The sequence below is a fragment of the Corvus moneduloides genome, chromosome 14 (assembly GCF_009650955.1).
Source record: "Corvus moneduloides isolate bCorMon1 chromosome 14, bCorMon1.pri, whole genome shotgun sequence".
NCBI lineage: Eukaryota > Metazoa > Chordata > Aves > Passeriformes > Corvidae > Corvus > Corvus moneduloides.
Window position 1 is genome coordinate 1,042,950 of NC_045489.1, and position 18,413 is coordinate 1,061,362.

General features: G+C 54.6%; 1 protein-coding gene across 3 annotated transcripts in view; it reads left to right on the plus strand.

Annotated features, from left to right (window-relative positions):
• Positions 1-9,521: 9,521 nt before the first annotated feature.
• Positions 9,522-18,413, plus strand: part of PCDH19 (protocadherin 19) — a 58,458-nt gene continuing 49,566 nt past the window's right edge. Inside the window, exons 1-2 of one of the 3 annotated variants that reach the window (XM_032123832.1) lie at positions 9,522-11,985; positions 14,959-15,286. In XM_032123832.1, the coding sequence (XP_031979723.1) occupies positions 9,845-11,985; positions 14,959-15,286 (2,469 nt within the window). In that variant the 5' untranslated portion in view covers positions 9,522-9,844. The remainder of the gene's footprint in view (positions 11,986-14,958; positions 15,287-18,413) is intronic. The other 2 variants (XM_032123830.1, XM_032123831.1) reach the window with 2 other exon arrangements.

An 18,413-nucleotide genomic window follows, 5' to 3' on the forward strand; every position in this document is an offset into this window, starting at 1 on the left:
CCCCATTGGTCCCAAGCCTGGGTCTGTGATCCCAGCTCTGCCCAGAGCATGGGTGTCTGTTTCCAGGCTGCTGCCTGCCTCTGCTCCTTCACCAGAGCTGAGGTGATGGCAGTGATGTCTCCTTGCTCCTCCTGGCTGGCTGGCTCCAAGTGGCACTCCTGGGTGTGTCACATACAGGAGCAGGTCTCGCTTTAAAGGCAGCTCCTCCATCAGGTGGGGTGCTGTCCCTCCCCAAGTGCCACCCTCGCTTTCAGGGGTGACTCATGTCTGCAGAAATACAAAATTTCCCCAAATGCCCTCAAGCAGGAGATAAGTCTCTTGGTCTTGCTTACATTACCTGTAAACGATATGAACCCAGGGAACAGATGCACCTTTTACTGTTAATAGATTAAAATTACAGATGATCACGAAATAACAGTGTACTGAATACTTAGCTGATGTAAATTACTTTTTCCTCTATTTCCTTCCATTAGCCACCAACCATTTACCCCAGGCAGAGCTCTGTCCCAAGGAAACACCCGAGCTGGATGTGGAGCAGCAGGCTGGGTAAGTGCTGGGTAAGATAGCACTGCTGATGGACTGAGATGAGATGAAGGGTGAAAATCAGAGGGATTGGGAGATGGAAGATGCTACCTGTCATATTATCTCTATTTCTTAAAAAGAAACCCAGAAAGCTGTTTCTGTCTGATTTGTAGTCTTCTGTTCAGGGTATTGCTTGCTCTAGGACAGAATTTGGCCTGCAGAGCAGTGAGGAAAGTTTGCAGCATTGGCAACAACACTGTGTGATCCAGGAGCGAGCCCTTAAACAAGATTATTACTCATTTTACCAGGCACAGCTATCCATTATGGTTAATAAAACACTGCATAAGTGATTCTCAGCCTGATCCATACAATATATCTTGTGGCCCAGCTGGGCTCACTTTTATCCTGAGCCTCATGATCAGGATATGTTGGCATCAGCAGACACTGAGAGATTGGTACCTGATGGCATGGACAGCCAAGATCTGCCTCTTCCTTTCCAAAGGGATGAGTGATATGAGATGCTGGATGAGTACTGCTGCCACTTCTCTGAAGGACAGGGTCCATGTTGGCTGTGGTGGCACGTTTGCCCAGGGTTCTGGGGAGAAGGATGGTCCTCCCCAGGCTGGGCACGCTGTACTCCTGCTCCAGGGCAGGTGGGTGGCCTCTCAAGGGACCGTGCTTTGTGCTTTTGCCCTGCTGGAGCTGCAGCTGCTGTTTTGGCTGCCCAGATGGGGACGTCTCATCATCCCAGAGCAAATGATTTCTGCAGGCTGGGGAAGGGGAAGAAGACCAGCCTGGGCTGCAGAAGAAAGGCTTGGTCATGGCACTCCTGTTGGGAATGAGGCCCAGGAACTTGTTGTGGAGGAGGACCTGATGCAGGGATGGTGACAAGGCTGCCTCCACCTGTCTGTGCTGCTCAGCAGCCTGTGCTGCAGGAGGACAGAGCCAGCAACCCTGCCTGCACACTCCCCTTTGCATCCAGCATTCCACCTGCTCTGCCAGGCGTTGGGAACAGCTCGAGGAGTGCCGCGGCAGCAGCAGGAGCTGGTCCCTGCCAGGATGCTGTTATCCCACAAATAAGGAGCAAGCCCTTGCTCTGCAGCGTGCTGGTGGCTGGCTGGGGGGCTCTGCTCCAGGCCATCCATCTGGCATCTTTTTGAGACACTGTACTCATTTTTTCCACCATGCCAAAACAAATCCTTGCAGACTATTAATCACTGGCTTGGAACAGCATCCACCCAGGTTCAGTTGTGATAAGATATGCCAGCCCTTGTCTGACATCGTGTAGCCATTTCAAGAGGACATAATTACAGCAATTGTTAGGCATTTTTCTAGCTTTTTCTGCCTTCTCTCACAGGTAATGTTATGTGACGAATCACTTTCCCTGACATCCCCAGCTCAGCTCAAACACCACTGCTCGCCCGGCTGTGCTGTGGTGCAGGAACATCAGGCTCACTGCAGACAGTGCAGGTGGGGAGCCATACCATGTGAATCTCAGTTTGATGGGTGAAAATGACCCACGTGGCAACGCTGGGGGAGAGCTGGGGCTTTGATGGGTGCATTCTGCAGCTTCCCTGCGTCTGCAGTTGCAGAAGTGGCAGGGGATGCTGGGGAGGAGGGAAGTGCCAACTCTTGGGTGTGGGATATGGGCAGGCAGCGTTGAAATGCCAAAGCACGGGATGCTGTGAAGTCACAACCAGCGAGGAACCAGAGCCAGATTCCCTGCTGTGGGCACCTTGGTGGGATGGAGCTGGAGCCTGGTCTCAGCACCGCGGCTGCTTCTCAGCTGGTGTTGGATCTCCATCGCCAGCTCCGGAGCCAGGACAAATTGCACCAGCTGAGGAATGCTGCCACAGTCCCCCAGCTGACGTTCATTGCTGCAGCAGGAGGCTGTATATCCCAGAAATGTATCCTGCCTGTTGGCGCGCTGGGCGGGAAGCTTGTGGCTCAGGGGTAAAGGCAGATGAATGTTTGGGAGCTGTCAACATTCTGCCAGTGCCAGGGATCCAGTTTATGCCGGAAGATGGAAGAATTGCAGCGTCTCCGACCCCTTGCATGGGGTCAGCAGCAGACTAAGTAGCATGCAGGAAAAAAGGGGGAGAAAAGTAGAAAGAGAAGTGCAGAACATGTGATTTAGCTCTGTTCATGACTGTTTTGAAGGATGGGATGGGTGTTGCTGGAGTGGCTGTGCAGAGCTGGCTGGGCTCTCTGTGTTATCTGTGGTGCCGTTCAGACTCAGACACTGCACTGCTCTGTTTCACTAAATCACTGTCTTTCCCCAGGTGTCTTTATTCCCCAACCTTCACAATCTGTTTGTCCATGCGGGGACCTGGAGACTGCATTAAGACGTGCTATCTGTAGGCAGGCTAGAAAGTGCAGAGATCGTCCCATCACCTGGGATAACCTTCCCCAGCAGGCAGGTCTCCTGCAGAGAGAGGTTTGGTTGCCTCTTAATTCATCCGTGGCATCGCTGCCTTGTAAAGCCTGGGGCCGTCTGTTCCTCCCCTGCGAGGGGACAGCACGCAGGGTCTGCACCGCGGGCAGGCGGCCAATGCCATGTGGAGGGCAGGTCCAGCAGGAACTGCCCCAGAGCTGCTCCCCGCGCTCCCTGCTCGTGTGCCAATGTCACACGTTCCAGTCTCCTTGTGCTCCACTTTCTACCCTCCCTCTTCTCTCCCCCTCGCTTTTAATCTTTGCTTAACTTGTTGTGCAGGCAATTGCAGGGCGTTTAGCGCATGGTGATGTGTGTTTGGGGCCTGAGCTGGAAATATGGCTCATTATCTGGAGTGGGTAATATTAAGCACTTTTCTCTGTTGGCCATTTGATCACAAGGTTATCCTGTTTGATGGTTTTATACCCTGGAATTGATTGCATGGGAAATATTTAGCCAGCATGGCTGGAATGTGTGTCTCCCCACAGGCAGCCAGGTGCAGGTGAGCTACTGCACTGCAGGGAGCCACTCAGGGGGTGATCAGCAGCCCTCTTCAGACCTTCAGGTCATCTTTTCTTACAAGATATGGGATTAAATCAAGCAAGCTGTACAGTGTTTTGGTGTGATCCTGCAGCAGCCAGCGGGACGCAGCCCAGTGAGGTGGGGAAAAAGGCTGTATCACTTACTGCAGCCCCCTGAATTGTGCAGCATATTTTGCTTCATGTCTCAGATCCAGGGAGACCTTAGAGCACCTTCCAGTACCTAAAGGGGCTAAAGGAGAGCTGGAGAGGGGTTTGGACAAGGGCATAGAATGACAGACCGAGGGGAAATGGCTTCACACTGACAGAGGGTAGATTTGGATTAGAAATTAGAAAGAAATTCCTCCCTGTGAGGGAGGTGAGGCCCTGGCACAGGCTGCCCAGAGAAGCCATGGATGCCCCATTCCCATGAGTGTTGAAGGACAGGTTGGTCAGGGCTTGGAACAACCTGGGACAGTGGAAGGTGTCCCTGGCCGTGGGCGGGGTTTGGAACTAGATGATCCTAAGGTCCCTTCCAACCCACACCATTCTGGGATACTGGCTGCCCTTGCCTTGCTCTTGCCCCGTGCCGGCTGCTGAGACGCAGCCGCTTCCCAGCTCCTCGCTGTTCCCTGTGCTGCTTTTGTTCACACAGGATGTGCCTGCCTGGCTCCTCAGGTACCTTCAGAAAGCACCATCTGATTATTCCTCCCCTTTCCCCACGTTGTGCTGCCAGGCAGGCTGTGTAAATTGGGAGTGGGTCCAGCGGGCTTCTTCTGGACCGACACCAGTGTTTGGAGCAGAGAATTAGCCCTGCACCTGTCACTTTTTTAATATAGGCTTTAAATCTGATTATGACTGCCTGTCTGGCTCTGCATTATGTGCTTCATGATTATTCAGCATTATGTAACCTTTGATAAAAGATGCTGCATCGGTAAAAGTGAATTAAACTGTTGAGTGATAGGAGTTTATCGAATTCCTCAGAGTGATGTTGTCCTCTCTTTGGCACTTTAACCTCTTCAGTGGAAGGAGTGTGCCAGACGCTGCCCTTGCTAACAGCCAGGAAACCCTGCTGACTTGGGTGGAATTGCGGGAGTACAAATAAAGTTAGATTTCAGCTTAGAAAGACAGTTTTTTATAGTCTAAAGACTCAATATTTTACAGCAGCGGTCTCTTATCTGCATTATGTGCAAACTGCTAACAGAGTTTCACAGACAGATGTCTGCAAGTCCTGAAGATGCTCAATAAAGTTTGGCTCTCAGAAGGCTGATGGGCAGAGCTGGCCAAGATCTCCTCACTCCAAACCCTCTTGAGAATGGGAACTGAATTCCTGTGAGATGAAAGAAAAAAAAAGTGTTTAAATCTAAGCTGAATACTTTATTTTCCAAACACCCCCTGAATATAAAAACTTATATTTTTCTCCATTTAGGGCTTCCCTTTCTCATCACACAGTAGATGTTTCATGGCTGAATGGTCTAGGGATTTTGCTCTGAGTTTTCCTATTTCTTCATTTCCTTTTTCTATGCTACAGGTTTTTTCTTTTTCTACTTCACTGTGATATTAGAAACATTGCTAGGGGAAGAAAAAGCACAAACTGAAACTGTAACTCCTGACACCAGATGCTTTGAAAAGCTTTCAAGTTGTGCAGAACTGGATAAGCAAAGAAAGGAAAAAATAAACCTACATCATTTGTTTTACCTCACCTAGTAGCTAAAAGGAAAAGGTGCTGGAAAGGGGAAAAACAACACTTCAGAACTGCGAAATTAAAAGAAAGGTTCTGAAAAATTAAAAAGATAAAGTTCCTCTTTGATGTTTAAAACAAATTTCAAATTTTCAAACTGTTTTGTGCATTTTCTCTCCAGTTCTGCAGAGAACTGGGGTGCTGGGCTGTGGTTTGCTCCGCCCTGGCTCTAGCAGATGATGAGTGGTGGCTTGGCTCCCAGCAGCTGGTGCAGGGCCCTGTGGGAGCCTTGGCTCTGGAGGGATGCAGAGCAGGCACTGAACCCCCCAGCCCACCATCCTCTGCAGTCCCACATTCCAGGAGAGGCAGGGACAGGAACAGGAGATGTCTGTGAGCAAGGGCCATTCCCCTGCTTGTCCTTTTCCCTCTTCCCTGCACAAGGAGTGTTTAATAAAACCCCCAGGCTTGCCAACCCGCTGATACCACAATTTTAAATATACATGTTTCAGATTTTTGACAGGGATGAGAGAGACAGCTGTAAATGCTGGGCTGGAGAGGAATCATCACATTAGTGCTCAAAGAAAGGGCAGCACCACTCGCCTACACTTCAAAGCTTTCCTTATTCTACAGCGTGGGCAGATCGGGATCTCTGCCCCGTGCTGCCCAGACCCAGCAATGAGGTGAGTGAGTGACAGGTCATGGTTCTGCTCCTCAGCCTCCTCCTGTGGCCACCGGACCCCCAGCCTGATGCTGAGGGGCATCAAGCTGGCTCCAAGGGGGATGATGCAGCTCCCCAGCAGCAGCATGAGGTGGTGCTACAAAATGGGCTTGCAGGGAGAGCTCCTGCAGGGGGTTTGGCCAAGGGGACATGGGGACCACCATGTCACCAGCTCCCTCCCAGCCAGGCCACCAGGCAGTGATGCTAAGGGCATCATCAGGTGCATTGCAGCAGGAGTGCTGGGCTTTGGATAAGCTGATTGTGTTGCAAGGAGAGGAGTGAAGCTTTTAGATTTCAGAGCCAACGTGTGGCATCTTTATTAATGTGCCTACTTGAGTTCCCTGGGACGCGATGTTTTCTCCTTACCCTGGCCATCCATCTGAACTGATAATAGGACTATTAATCCATTTTGTTGACAGCACGCACAGACCTCCAGTGAGGCAGGAGATGGGGAAGAGGTGGGGCTGCAATCGATGCTTGTTTTGTTCCAAAAGGATCCTGTCACAGCCTCTGACAAACTGAGCATTAGCTGGAGGTGAGAAGATGGAGTGTTAACCAAGGTTACAGGTGATGCGCAGCTGGCCAGCTGTGGCCTGGCTTCTCCTTGCCCAACTGGAGAGCATCCTGCAGAAAAGCATTGAGAGATGAGGTGTTCTACAGAAGCCAAACGTGGAGACCTTGTGCTCCAGGCCACGACACACTGTTCAGGTTCTACACTCAGCAACCTCATACCAGTTACGAACCTGCCTCTAATCCCCCTCCATACCCATACAGAGGTGAAGTTTCTCTGATTTCAGGGCCTTTTCAGCCCTGCCTGGCTATGAGGTGACCGGCACAGCATCCATCATGTCAGTGATTTCATTCACAGCAGCAGAAATACATACATGCAATAAATAAAAAAATGCAGGTCTTTTATAGGTTGATACATAAAAAATATTTCAGTGGAAAAAGATGTGGGAAATGAGGTGCATCCCTGCCCAGCTCTTGTTCCTCCGCACGGCCCCTGCCAGCGCTGATCCCAGGCGCCTTTATATTCAGGCTGATCCTGTCTGGTTTTAAATATCTCAAGCCACAGAACTTTCTCCCTCCAGGGAACCACGTTGCAACCTCATAATTTTCGCTGTCAGCAGAGGGGATTTTTTCCCCGGTGACATTCAACCTAAATGCTCCATTTCTTCATTTCCTGTCATCCCTTCTGGTGATGCCCCTTGTACTCTATTAAATAATTCCTTCCCTCCCTCTCTATTTACTCCAACCAGATCTGTAAGGCTCTTAGTTTGTCTCCCCATGGACAGCTCTTAACCAAGCAATATATATATTTAAGCCTTTTAATCTTCTTTCAGAAATCAGTCTCTCCGTGCCTTTGATCATTTGTGTGGCTTCCGTCTGAACTGCCGCCAACACGTCTGTGCCGAGGGAGCCCTGAGCTCCGGCTCCAGCCACACCTGAGCCCCCCAGCGCGTCCCTGCGGGACCGCAGGCCAGGGGCTGACCTGTCCCTGCCGCCTCTGTGCACTGCAGTCTCCTGTGTCCCCCTTGCTGACCCCTGGCCCCAGGCTTTTCTCTGGGGCGTTGCTCTGGGTCTTGGCTTGGCTTGGCTCGGCCATCACTGCCTGTCCTGCTGTCGCTCCTACTGGCCTTTGCATCCCAGCTGTGCTCTCTCACATCTGTCCAAGGCAGAGCTCCTTTCACTGCTTCCTGCCCATATTTCTAATCTCACTAGGCCCTTTTTTTGTGTTAATTTTCTATGCTTGCTGGAGCTCACAGCACCTCCCAGCATAGCATCATCTGCCAAATTCATTAATGTGTAGTTTACTCCCTCTTTCCAGGTCATTAATGAGGGTATTAAATGAGAGCAGCCCTAACCTAGATCCCTGCAGTACCCCATAAACACCTCCCCCTGCTTCTAATTACCCTTTGTTTATGATCCCTCAGCCAGGTTTTCAATCCACATGGCACAGTTCAAGTCATCAGAATTAATTTTTTCATGGAAGACTTCGACAGGGCTTTGCCCCCTCGTGCCATCCCCACCTGCCCCCCGCTCCCATGTCCCACTGCCTCTCCCCCGCGGGTTACAGTGACCTATGCCGCTGCTTTCCAGAGAGGAGAAGGAACACCTGGCAAAGGCTTTTTCCTCTGCCGGCTTTTGTCCCACTGCTCCAGGACACGGCAGCGGAACCAGAGGGGCCCTGCGTCCCTCCGGCGTCCTCCGGGAAGGAGGGGGGACCCCTCGGCTCTCCCTGGGCACAGTGTCCCTCCCCGGACGGGTGGCATCTCACGGGGTGGTGTCCGTGGAGGGATGGAGTCAACGGACGGATGCTGTCCGGGACAGGTGCCGCTGGAGAGGGGGTGTCCCTGGACGGATGCTGTCACGAGGGACGGGATCACGAGGAAGGATGCTGTCCCAGGCACGGTGACCGTGGATGGATGTGGTCCCTGGCGGCAGGCGGTATCCCCGTCACCCTCTGCGGGCCCTCCCAGCCGTGCGGGGCCCGGTGCCGGGCCGTGCCGCCCGAGGAGCCCCGCCCGGGCCGGGTGTCCCGGTGTCCCGGGGTCCCGGTGCCGCCGAGCGCGGCCGGGCCGCTGCTGAACCCCGCGCGGCCGCGAGATGGCGCCCTTGTGCCTGGGAAGGCGCGGCGGGGCCCGACGGCGCGGCCGGGCCGGGCCGGGCGGGGCGGGGCAGGGCCGGGCTGTGCCCGCGGGGCGCGGCACCGCCGGGGCGTCGCTTCCCGCTGCCAACCGCCCCAAGGGGGGCCTGTGCCGCGGCAGGTGCGCCGGACCCCCGACTCCTGGCCTCTCCCGACCGGCGGGCTGCCGGGTGGCTTGCCGCGGACCTCGCCGGCACCGGCCCCACTTTAACCGCGTGTTGGGAGGTTTCCGGGCCGCGACCCGCCGGGGCCGCGCCGTCCCCCCCTCCCGGTGACACCTTCCCCGGGCCCCTGTACAGAGCCCCCGGGACCCTGCGTACGGCGCGCGGAGACAGGAGGTAAGGCACGGCACACGCACCAGGGACGCTTTATTTCACTGTCAGGAGGAGACGGTACCGCGGTGCCTCCTCCAGGGATCCGCAGGGTGCAGCGAGCGCCGCGGGGCTGGAGCCTCCCTGAGGAGCTGGGCGGTCCCGGGCCCCTCGCCGGCTCCCGGGAACGCTGCCCGGCGGGGCGGGGTCCTCCTGCCCCAGAGGGTTCAGTCTCCACTGAACAGACTTGGGGCGCTCCACGGGACCCGGTGGTCCCCGCGCTGCCCGCGAGGATCCGCCGCCGCCGCCCAGTGCGCACCTGCTAAAGAAGCAACCGCCGGTGACCGCGGCCGCGGAGCCAAAACACCGCTCCGTCCGCAGCTCCCGGGCAGCGGCGCGGGGCAGCAGGGGGAGCAGGGACAGCCGGGACACCGAGCTCCCGGCTTGGGCAGCGAGTCCGGTGCCTCCCGTCCCGCTCCGCTCCGCGCGGTTCCGCTCCCGTCCGCGCCGCCCCGCCGGCCCCGCCCCAGCCCCGCCCCCAGCGGGCAGCGCGATCCCATTGGCGGCGGCGCGGCGCGGCGGTCCCGCCCCCGAGCGCCCATTGGCCGCAGCTCGGCGCCGCCCGCCCCCGCGCCGCCCGCCCCCGCGCCGCCCGCCGGCGCTCCGGACTGCGGGCAGTGGCGTGCGGCCGCCGCAGCGAGCGCCGGCGGGAGCGGGCTCGGCTCGGCGCGGCTCGGCGCGGCTCCTCTCGCTTCGGCACCGCTTGGCTCAGCACCCCGCCTCTGCTCCCGCACCCGCTCGCCATGCCCGGCTCTTCCGCGGCGCCGCCGGCACGGAGCGCCTGAGCGGACGGCGTTGGCGTGTGCGCGGGGGACCGCGGCTCCGGTGCCCGCACCCGCCCGCCCGCCGCCGGGGCAGCCCGGCGGGCGCTGCCCGCATGAGCGCGGCGGGCCCCTGAGGCGCGCGGCCGGCGGCCGTCGGGGCGCGGCGCGGCGGGCGGAGGGGGCGGCGCGGCGATGGGGGCTCTCCCGGCGCTGCTGGGGGCCGCCTTGCTGTGGGCCGGCGCCGGGGCCCTCGTCAACCTCAAGTACTCGGTGGAGGAGGAGCAGCGGGCCGGCACGGTGATCGCCAACGTCGCCAAGGACGCCCGGGACGCCGGTTTCGTGCTGGACCCCCGGCAGCCTGCCGCCTTCCGGGTGGTCTCCAACTCGGCCCCCCACTTGGTGGACATCAGCCCCGGGTCCGGGCTGCTGGTGACCAAGCAGAAGATCGACAGGGACCTGCTATGCCGACAGAGCCCCAAGTGTGTCATCTCGCTGGAGGTGATGTCCAGCTCCATGGAGATCTGCGTGATCAAGCTGGAGATCAAGGACCTAAACGACAATGCGCCCAGCTTCCCCACCGACCAAATCGAGTTGGAGATCTCGGAGACGGCCAGCCCTGGCACCCGGGTGCCACTGGAGAGTGCCTATGACCCGGACTCGGGCAGCTTTGGTGTGCAGAGCTATGAGATCACCCCCAATGACCTCTTTGGTCTGGAGACCAAGACGCGGGGTGATGGGTCCCGTTTTGCTGAGCTGGTGGTGGAGAAGAGCCTGGACCGTGAGACCCAGTCCCACTACAGCTACGTGATCACAGCGCTGGATGGTGGTGACCCGCCCAACTTTGGCACAGTTGAGCTCAGCATCCGCGTCATCGACTCCAATGACAACAACCCGCTCTTTGAGGAGCCAGCCTACACCGTCAGCGTGCCTGAAAATGCCCCACCGGGGACACCGGTCATCCGCCTCAATGCCTCTGACCCGGACGAGGGCACCAACGGCCAGGTCCTCTACTCTTTCCACAGCTACGTCTCTGAGCGGGCCCGGGAGCTCTTCCAAATCGACCCCCAGAGTGGCCTCATCACGGTGAGCGGTGCCATTGACTATGAGGAGGGTCACGTCTATGAGCTGGACGTGCAGGCCAAGGACTTGGGGCCTAACTCCATCCCTGCCCATTGCAAAGTGACCATTAGTGTCCAGGATGCCAATGACAACCCGCCCGTCATCAACCTGCTCTCTGTCAACAGTGAGCTGGTGGAGGTGAGCGAGAACGCCCCGCCGGGGTACGTCATCGCCCTGGTGCGGGTCTCGGATCGCGACTCCGGGGCCAACGGGCGGGTGCAGTGCAAGCTCCTGGGCAATGTGCCTTTTCGACTCCAGGAGTACGAGAGCTTCTCCACCATCCTGGTGGATGGGCGGCTGGACCGGGAGCAGAGGGACCAGTACAACCTCACCATCCAGGCCAGGGACAATGGCATCCCTTCCCTGCAGGCCACCAAGTCCTTCACCGTCAAGATCACCGATGAGAATGACAACCATCCCCACTTCTCCAAACCCTATTACCAAGTCATCGTGCAGGAGAACAATACCCCAGGGGCCTACCTCCTCTCAGTCTCAGCCAGAGACCCTGACCTGGGCCTCAATGGCAGCGTGTCCTACCAGATTGTGCCCTCCCAAGTCAGGGACATGCCTGTTTTCACCTATGTCTCCATCAACCCCAACTCTGGAGATATCTATGCTTTGAGGTCCTTCAATCATGAACAGACCAAGGCCTTTGAGTTCAAGGTCTTGGCAAAAGATGGGGGTAATCCCTCTCTGCAGAGCAATGCCACTGTCAGGGTGATCGTCCTGGATGTCAACGACAACACGCCCGTGATCACGGCCCCGCCGCTGGTCAACGGGACGGCGGAGGTGTACATCCCCAGGAACGCGGGGGTTGGCTACTTGGTGACAGTGGTCAAGGCAGATGACTATGATGAGGGTGAAAATGGCAGACTTTCCTATGAAATGGTGGAAGGAGACAGAGGATTTTTTGAGATCGACCAGGTCAATGGAGAAATAAGGACCACCAGAGCCTTCGGGGAGAACGCCAAAACAGCCTATGAGCTCATCGTGGTGGCTCATGACCATGGGAAAACATCTCTCTCGGCTTCTGCCTTGATTTTGATATACCTGTCTCCAGCCCTGGATGCCCAGGAGTCCATAGGATCTGTTAACCTCTCCTTGATTTTCATTATTGCCCTGGGGTCTATTGCAGCCATTCTTTTTGTCACCATGATCTTTGTGGCAGTCAAGTGCAAAAGGGATAACAAGGAAATCAGGACCTACAACTGCAGGTAAAGAGACCTTTGTTTATGTGCACCTGCGGGTCTGCTTTGATTTTTGCCATCGCGGTTACTTTTGCATTTGCTGCTGTATACCTGGGGGTGGTGAAGAGGGGTGGGTTTGCCTCAGGAACGACAGTGAGGTTCCTGTCCCTGTAAGGAAATTTCTTGCAAAGCTTTAAGAAATTGTTCTCTGTGAGGAGAGCAGAAATCCCCGCCGAGTAACGAATCGACTTAATAGTGCGGCTTGACAATCTGTTGCAGCATCCCTGATTTTCCGTGCTCCATCACAGGAGAACGGTTTTATGGGGGCATGGCTGGCTCCCGTGGGCAGCCCCCCGTCCCCAGCACAGCTCCCCGGGCTGGCGAGGGGGGAAAGCCCCCCAGCCACCGCAGCATCCCCGCAGCAGACGGTGCGAGCGGCGCGGTGGCATCCCTAAGCCCTCGCTCGCCGTTCAAAGGAGCTATTGTGTGCCCGCTGCGGCTCCTCGCCACGGCCAGCCGTGGGGCCAACTGCATGGAACAGTGGCAAAACCGCCCGGCCGCCCCCGATGCGCAGCTCCAGCAGCAGGCATGGCTGGCTGGGCTGGAGAGATGGGGCGAGGGAGGATTTTTGCAGCGCTGTGTCATTTTGCCCTGGCTGGGTGAGTGCTCCAGGGTCCGAAATGCCGGAGGGGAGGTCAGCCCCGCGCCTGGAGCCACTGAAAGGCTGATAGGGGAAATCCAGTCCCCTGAATATGTAACAGCCTGGCGATTATTGTCTCTCTTTTACTATTCTCTGTGTTACACAAGTTAGGAGACAAATGCTAACCACACATGAATATCAATCAGATGCCATAAAAGAGCAGCTGCAATGCCTCATAAATGGTTTAATCCTGTTACTAGTGAAATAGCCATGACTTCTCCATTCCTTCGGCACCGAGTCGTTTCAGAGAGGAGGGATGGAAATTAATTTTGCTCTACCTTGGAAACGCACGCTCGCCCCTGGCAATTCAGCAGCGCGGGGGGATGTGCGGTCTTTAAAGTTTTATTTACGCAGAAATAATGCCGGAGAGTTGGGGCATTGTACCCCGTTTTCACAGCGTAAAGTGCGTATATAAGCCTTTTTGCTCGATGGGGGAAAAATCATCTGCAAATAAAGGTCGGTCTGTGCTGTATTATGGGATGTCTAGCTTCAAGTGAAAGCTCATAGACCAGATTTCTTGCCAGCTCGGCCCATTAAAAGAGGATAGGACCTGAATGGATAAAAATCATGTTGTGGTGGTGCCCCTAACAGCTTCTCACATACGTGTAAGCCCTGGGTTTACTGTGACGGCTTAGGGATTAATGAAGTGCGGTTTAATTAAATAATTGGTCAATAGAGAAAGGACAGCAAAATGAATGCCTGCAGGAAATAATTGGGCTCTCGCATTGCCAAACTTAAACATTTAGGTAAACAAAACAATTAAAGCTTCATCAAGCATTGTTAGACGAGTCAGCAGCATATAGATTGTTGGCACAACAGAAATCCCTGCCTTCCTCTGATTTATTTGCACACTCAGGGGGTGCTCGGGCTGTTACCAGTGTGTGTCTGAGCAGAAGTCAGCTGCAGAGGTGAGGAAGCACCAGGCAGGCTCAGCAGCAGCAGTGACCATGGGGCACCCTCTCCCCATGCCTTTAGGCTTCGCAGTGCCTTGTTTTAGAGATTCTTCACAAGAGCTGCTGGAGAGTCTTCAAAAAATGTGTTAATTTATGAGGCACATATGAGGGCTGTTCGACTTTGTGGCATTTTCATTCTCAGGCAATTAGCTTTCTGGAACAAGAATATTTGTCCAATATTTGCCTTTCCAGATAAACTGTATTATTTATTCATCCCATTATTTCTGTTGCAGCTATTGGATTTTTTTCTTTTTTTTTTTTTTTTTTAATGCTGTTATCATAACAAGAAGAGGAGCAAAATCCTGACTTCCAAATGTGTGTTTCTGACTGTGCGTAGCATTTGATGTGCTTCCCTAGGAAATACTGAGCTGCCCAGTGCTGTGCATGTACAAATTCATGGCAGGGACTGTTGTGCTCACTGTGGGAAGATGAGCCATAGTCACTCTGAGCTGAGCAGACCCAACTAATGCAAGGTGCAAATAATTTGTTGTTATTTGCTTGGGTGGTGTTTTGCAGTAACTTTTTTCCTCCGGTGTTTTGCAGAAGACAAACAAGGCACTTCATCAGTTGATTCTTTTGGCAGGTGGGAAACGAAGAGGGAAGGAAAGGCAGAGAAAAACAAGCTTGCAGTAAAAAAAAGGTCAAAAAGGATCATTTTTCTTTGCAAAACACACGGTTGTTGTTCTCTGATTTCTAGAAGGTGAAAGCATTTCCCAGTAGAAGGGGATGTGTGTGTCAGGGTGAGGGAGGAATGGAATTCAATTGGAGAAAAGATCAGGTATGATCAAGAGACAGTCAAAACACCAGCAATTTAGATAAAGCATTAATAAACAAGCAGCCTTTGGAGTGTGAGAGAATTGAGCTTGCCAGCTAGGACTGCTTCTGGGTCTGCTTTATTTATTGCTTTGGAAAATGAACTGGGAAAAAAATTTGCTATTTGTTTTGAATTTTCATTATGGGGACCAAATTAAATCACTTTAAAAATCCTTATTATGCATGGAAATGAATGCAGGTACCCTTTTCAGTTCATGGATTTTACCATCTCCATTTTTCTCTTCTGCAGGCTGGACTTTACTTCTAGTAACTAAATATCAGCAATTTCATACACTAGATCAAAACAGAAGCATTCTTCTTCCCATTTTTTTTACATATTTGACCTGAAAACATTATACATATGAAAATAAGCTGAAGACCGTGTCGTGCCACCAGACCCAAAACATGATGTAATGTGCATGACTAAGAAGCCTACATGCAGATGGGGGCCAAGCCCTCTGGGTTTCTGCATGGGTATTTAGCGGGGCAGGGTTTAGGATGCTCTCAGCTTCTCATTTTCCCTCTGTCCCCCAGAATCGCAGAGTACTCCTATGGGCATCAAAAGAAATCAAGCAAGAAGAAGAAAATCAGCAAGAATGATATCCGCCTGGTGCCGCGGGACGTGGAGGAGACGGATAAAATGAACGTTGTGAGCTGCTCCTCTCTCACTTCCTCCCTCAACTACTTCGACTACCACCAGCAGACCCTGCCGCTGGGCTGCCGGCGCTCCGAGAGCACCTTCCTCAACGTGGAGAGCCAGAACAACAGGAACGCCGGCTCCAACCACATTTACCACCACACCTTCACCGGGCAGAGCCCCCAGCAGCCCGACCTCATCATCAACGGGATGCCGCTGCCGGAGGTGAGTGCGGGCAGCACTCCGTGCCCCGCAGCGTCGGGAGCGGGTTTGTGCTGGACTGTGTGCCGGTCTGTTGGTGTCGGCACTGCCAAAATGGGGTGCTGAGCAAACAGGCACTGGTGGCTTCTGTGTGCTGGACAGAGCACGCTTCCGTGTGCTGGACGCCCCAGGGGGAGGCAGTGATGGAGGGCGGGCAGGAGGGAGCAGCAGGCACTCACCTGTGGGTTCTGGGGCAGCCCTGACGTGTGGCCATGGGGGAATGTTTCATCCCCAGACACTGCAGAGACCCTCCGAAGTGCCCAGGTGGGGATGGGCCAGGCCAGGCTGCCTCTGCCTGTGTGGGAGGCTGGAGGTGGCAGCTCTGCAGGTGGATTCTGAGTGTGGCGGTGCTCAAGGGAGGAGACACTTGCCTTCATAGAAGTTTTTTTAAAAGGTTGTTGAAAGTGATGTGGGTGGCTGTTTCTCTGGAGGCAGCTGGCTGTGCTGGGGATGCAGACAGCGCAGGATGCTCCATTGTGACCACTTGCACGCCTGGCCCGGTGCTGTGCCTTCACTGGGCAGGACCCTGGCTGGCATGGGAGGGATGTGTGGTACCTGCCAAAGGCAGGGAAAGGGGCCGCTCTCATCCACACCATCCTCATCAGTTTCTTCTAATTCTTCAGCTTTCCTGTACATCACAGGCATCATTTAATGTTGCTTGTTTGTCTCTCTTTGAATTATTGTTTGGTATTAAGCAAAACAATCAAAGGTTTGTCATGTTTCCTGCTTTGAACAGAATAACAAAGCTGAAAAAGCAGCTGAAATATTTATGGCTCACTCTGTTTTGTGTTCGGTGTGCTGGTGTAAATGCAAAATGCTGCTGCTGAAGGCAGTGGAGCTGCTTCAGATTCATCCTGGTGCTGCAGAGAGCTGAGCCTGGCCCTCTGCAGGGCTGCTGGAGAGGGCTGGTGCCGGGGGCCTGGTCCTGCTGTGGTTGTATTGGCAGAATGCTCACTGAACGCTGGTGTTTAACTTCCACTGAGGCAGAACCAGCTCCGAGAGGTCGTGTACCAGTGGTGGCCTCTATGAGTGACCATTGCTCTTGGCATGCTGTGGGCAGTGGTCCCTGAGGAATTCCTGTCTTCCTGGAGCGGTGTCCTTTGGAGAGGATTCTGGAGTGCATCTCTGGCTGGTGCCTTGCTATGGGCACTGGAGCAGTGGAGCATCCTGTCAGCCTGTGATTCACTGCCACCAGTCACAAAATCCATCACATGCTGGCACTATCCAGAAGTGCATGCTGGCAGTGGGAGGTCTCTGGTGCCAGGGAGGATGGAAGGACCATCAGGAACATCATAACTCAGCTGATAAAGTTAACAGGCAGCTGCAGGCAGAAGGCAGTGCTGCCTGTGCTTCTCTTTGATACCACAGCTGGGCTGGGGTCTCACAGAATGTGCCCTCCAGAGATTTCCCTGCCTTGTTCACCCTCTTCTGAGGGAGATGGGATGCTTGTTTATCCCTGTGGCTCCAACTCGCCCCATTTTTCCATCACTTGTGCAGGTGAGATGCACTGTGAAGAGCTGGTGCCTTGCCTGGAGAAAGAAGTTTGTCTCTTGAGTGGGCGGAGTGTCAGTGGAACGTTTTCCCCCAGCAGCCCCGGGAGCTGGCAGGAGGGCAGCAGCAGCTCGCCTGTCCTGCCAGGGGACCGGCAGCTCTTGTGCGAGAGAAACATGTCCTGGTGGGGGTCTGCTCACTCTCTGCAGGTGCTTTTGGACAAAAGGGCAGGGTCAGGGTATGGGGTGAGAAGTCCCAACTGGAAGCTGTTTGGAAGTTTGGTTTAGGGTGGGAATGTCTATGTTTTTTGGCAGAGCCCCAGTGTTACGCTTCCAGCTGTTGCAGGCAAAGCTATCTCACTGGTGGTGTGGGTTCTACTGGCTTCTAAAAATCCCAGTGACCCCTGAGAGTGAGGAGGTTCATTGTTGCTGGGGTGACAGCCCTGTCCTGGCACACAGGGTGACGCAGAACTCCACAGAAGTTGTTTCTGTGGAGGGGCATGGCAGCCCTGTACCCCCTGTAGCCCGTCGCTGCCCGAGCAGGCGCTGTGGTGTGGTGCTGTGGCTGTGCAGGGTGCTATTGGTACACCTCCAGGTGGTGAGGATTTAATAAACACAGTCCCTGCCCAGAGTTTACAGAGCCAAACCATTCCCTGCAGTGCTTCCAGTGGCACTTTGTCTGGGCTGGTTTGAATTGCCTCCAGTGATGAAGCCGCCGTTGTTTCCCCTGGGAGGCTTTATGAGGTGTCAGCATCGGGGAGATATCACTGCTGCTCCACCTAGGAGTGACTTTTCCTGATGGGAAGGCAAAGCATCGGTTGATAACAGATAAAATACGAGGTAAATGTGTCTCTGGCAATGTCACTTGGCATATGATGGTTGTGGCTGGAGGTAAACGATTGCCTCTGCAGACACACGCTGCCCCAGCAGCGGTGGGTTTGTGATGTAGCTGGTCTTTAACGTGAGCCTCATTTACTTTAACAGTCAGGAGCCTTGAAATAAAAGTCCCCAAGGATGGCTTGTTTGTGGAGCTTCAGGAAATGTTTCTTCTAGTGCGGTGGCAGGTCTCGGGGCTGGGAATAATTGGGTTTGTTGGTGCTTCCCATCTTTCCCTGGTGATCTGGAAGGGATTAAAGAGTGGTGTCTGTGGGGGCTGCAACCCTGCTCTGAGGGTGCAAAAGAAGTTTGAGACCACCCTTAAAAAGCTTTTCCCTTTGGGTGGGGCCGGGCTTGGCTGCCAGCTCTGCTTGTCTCAGGGCATGACTGCCAAGAGAGCATCGGGGAGGCAGTGGGGGATATCCTGGGGTGTTCTGGCCCTGCTGGGATTCAGTGGTCTCATGGATGCCTGGGTACCACTTGGGGATGCCTGCCCACAGCCTCTCAGCATCCTTGTGGCTGTAGGCAGCGATGGCAAAACGCGTTTGTGAGCAGCTCTGGTGATCGTGGCTGACAGCAGGAGGCTTGGCCCCCGTTTGGACTTGTTTTGCAGCAGGGAGAGTGGGACATGTTGGAGCTGTGAGGGCATTGCTGCTCAGAGGCTTTGCTGCTGCCAAGGGCTCCTTTTTATCTTCCTTCTGAGCTGGAGGAGAAGTCAGCTTTGA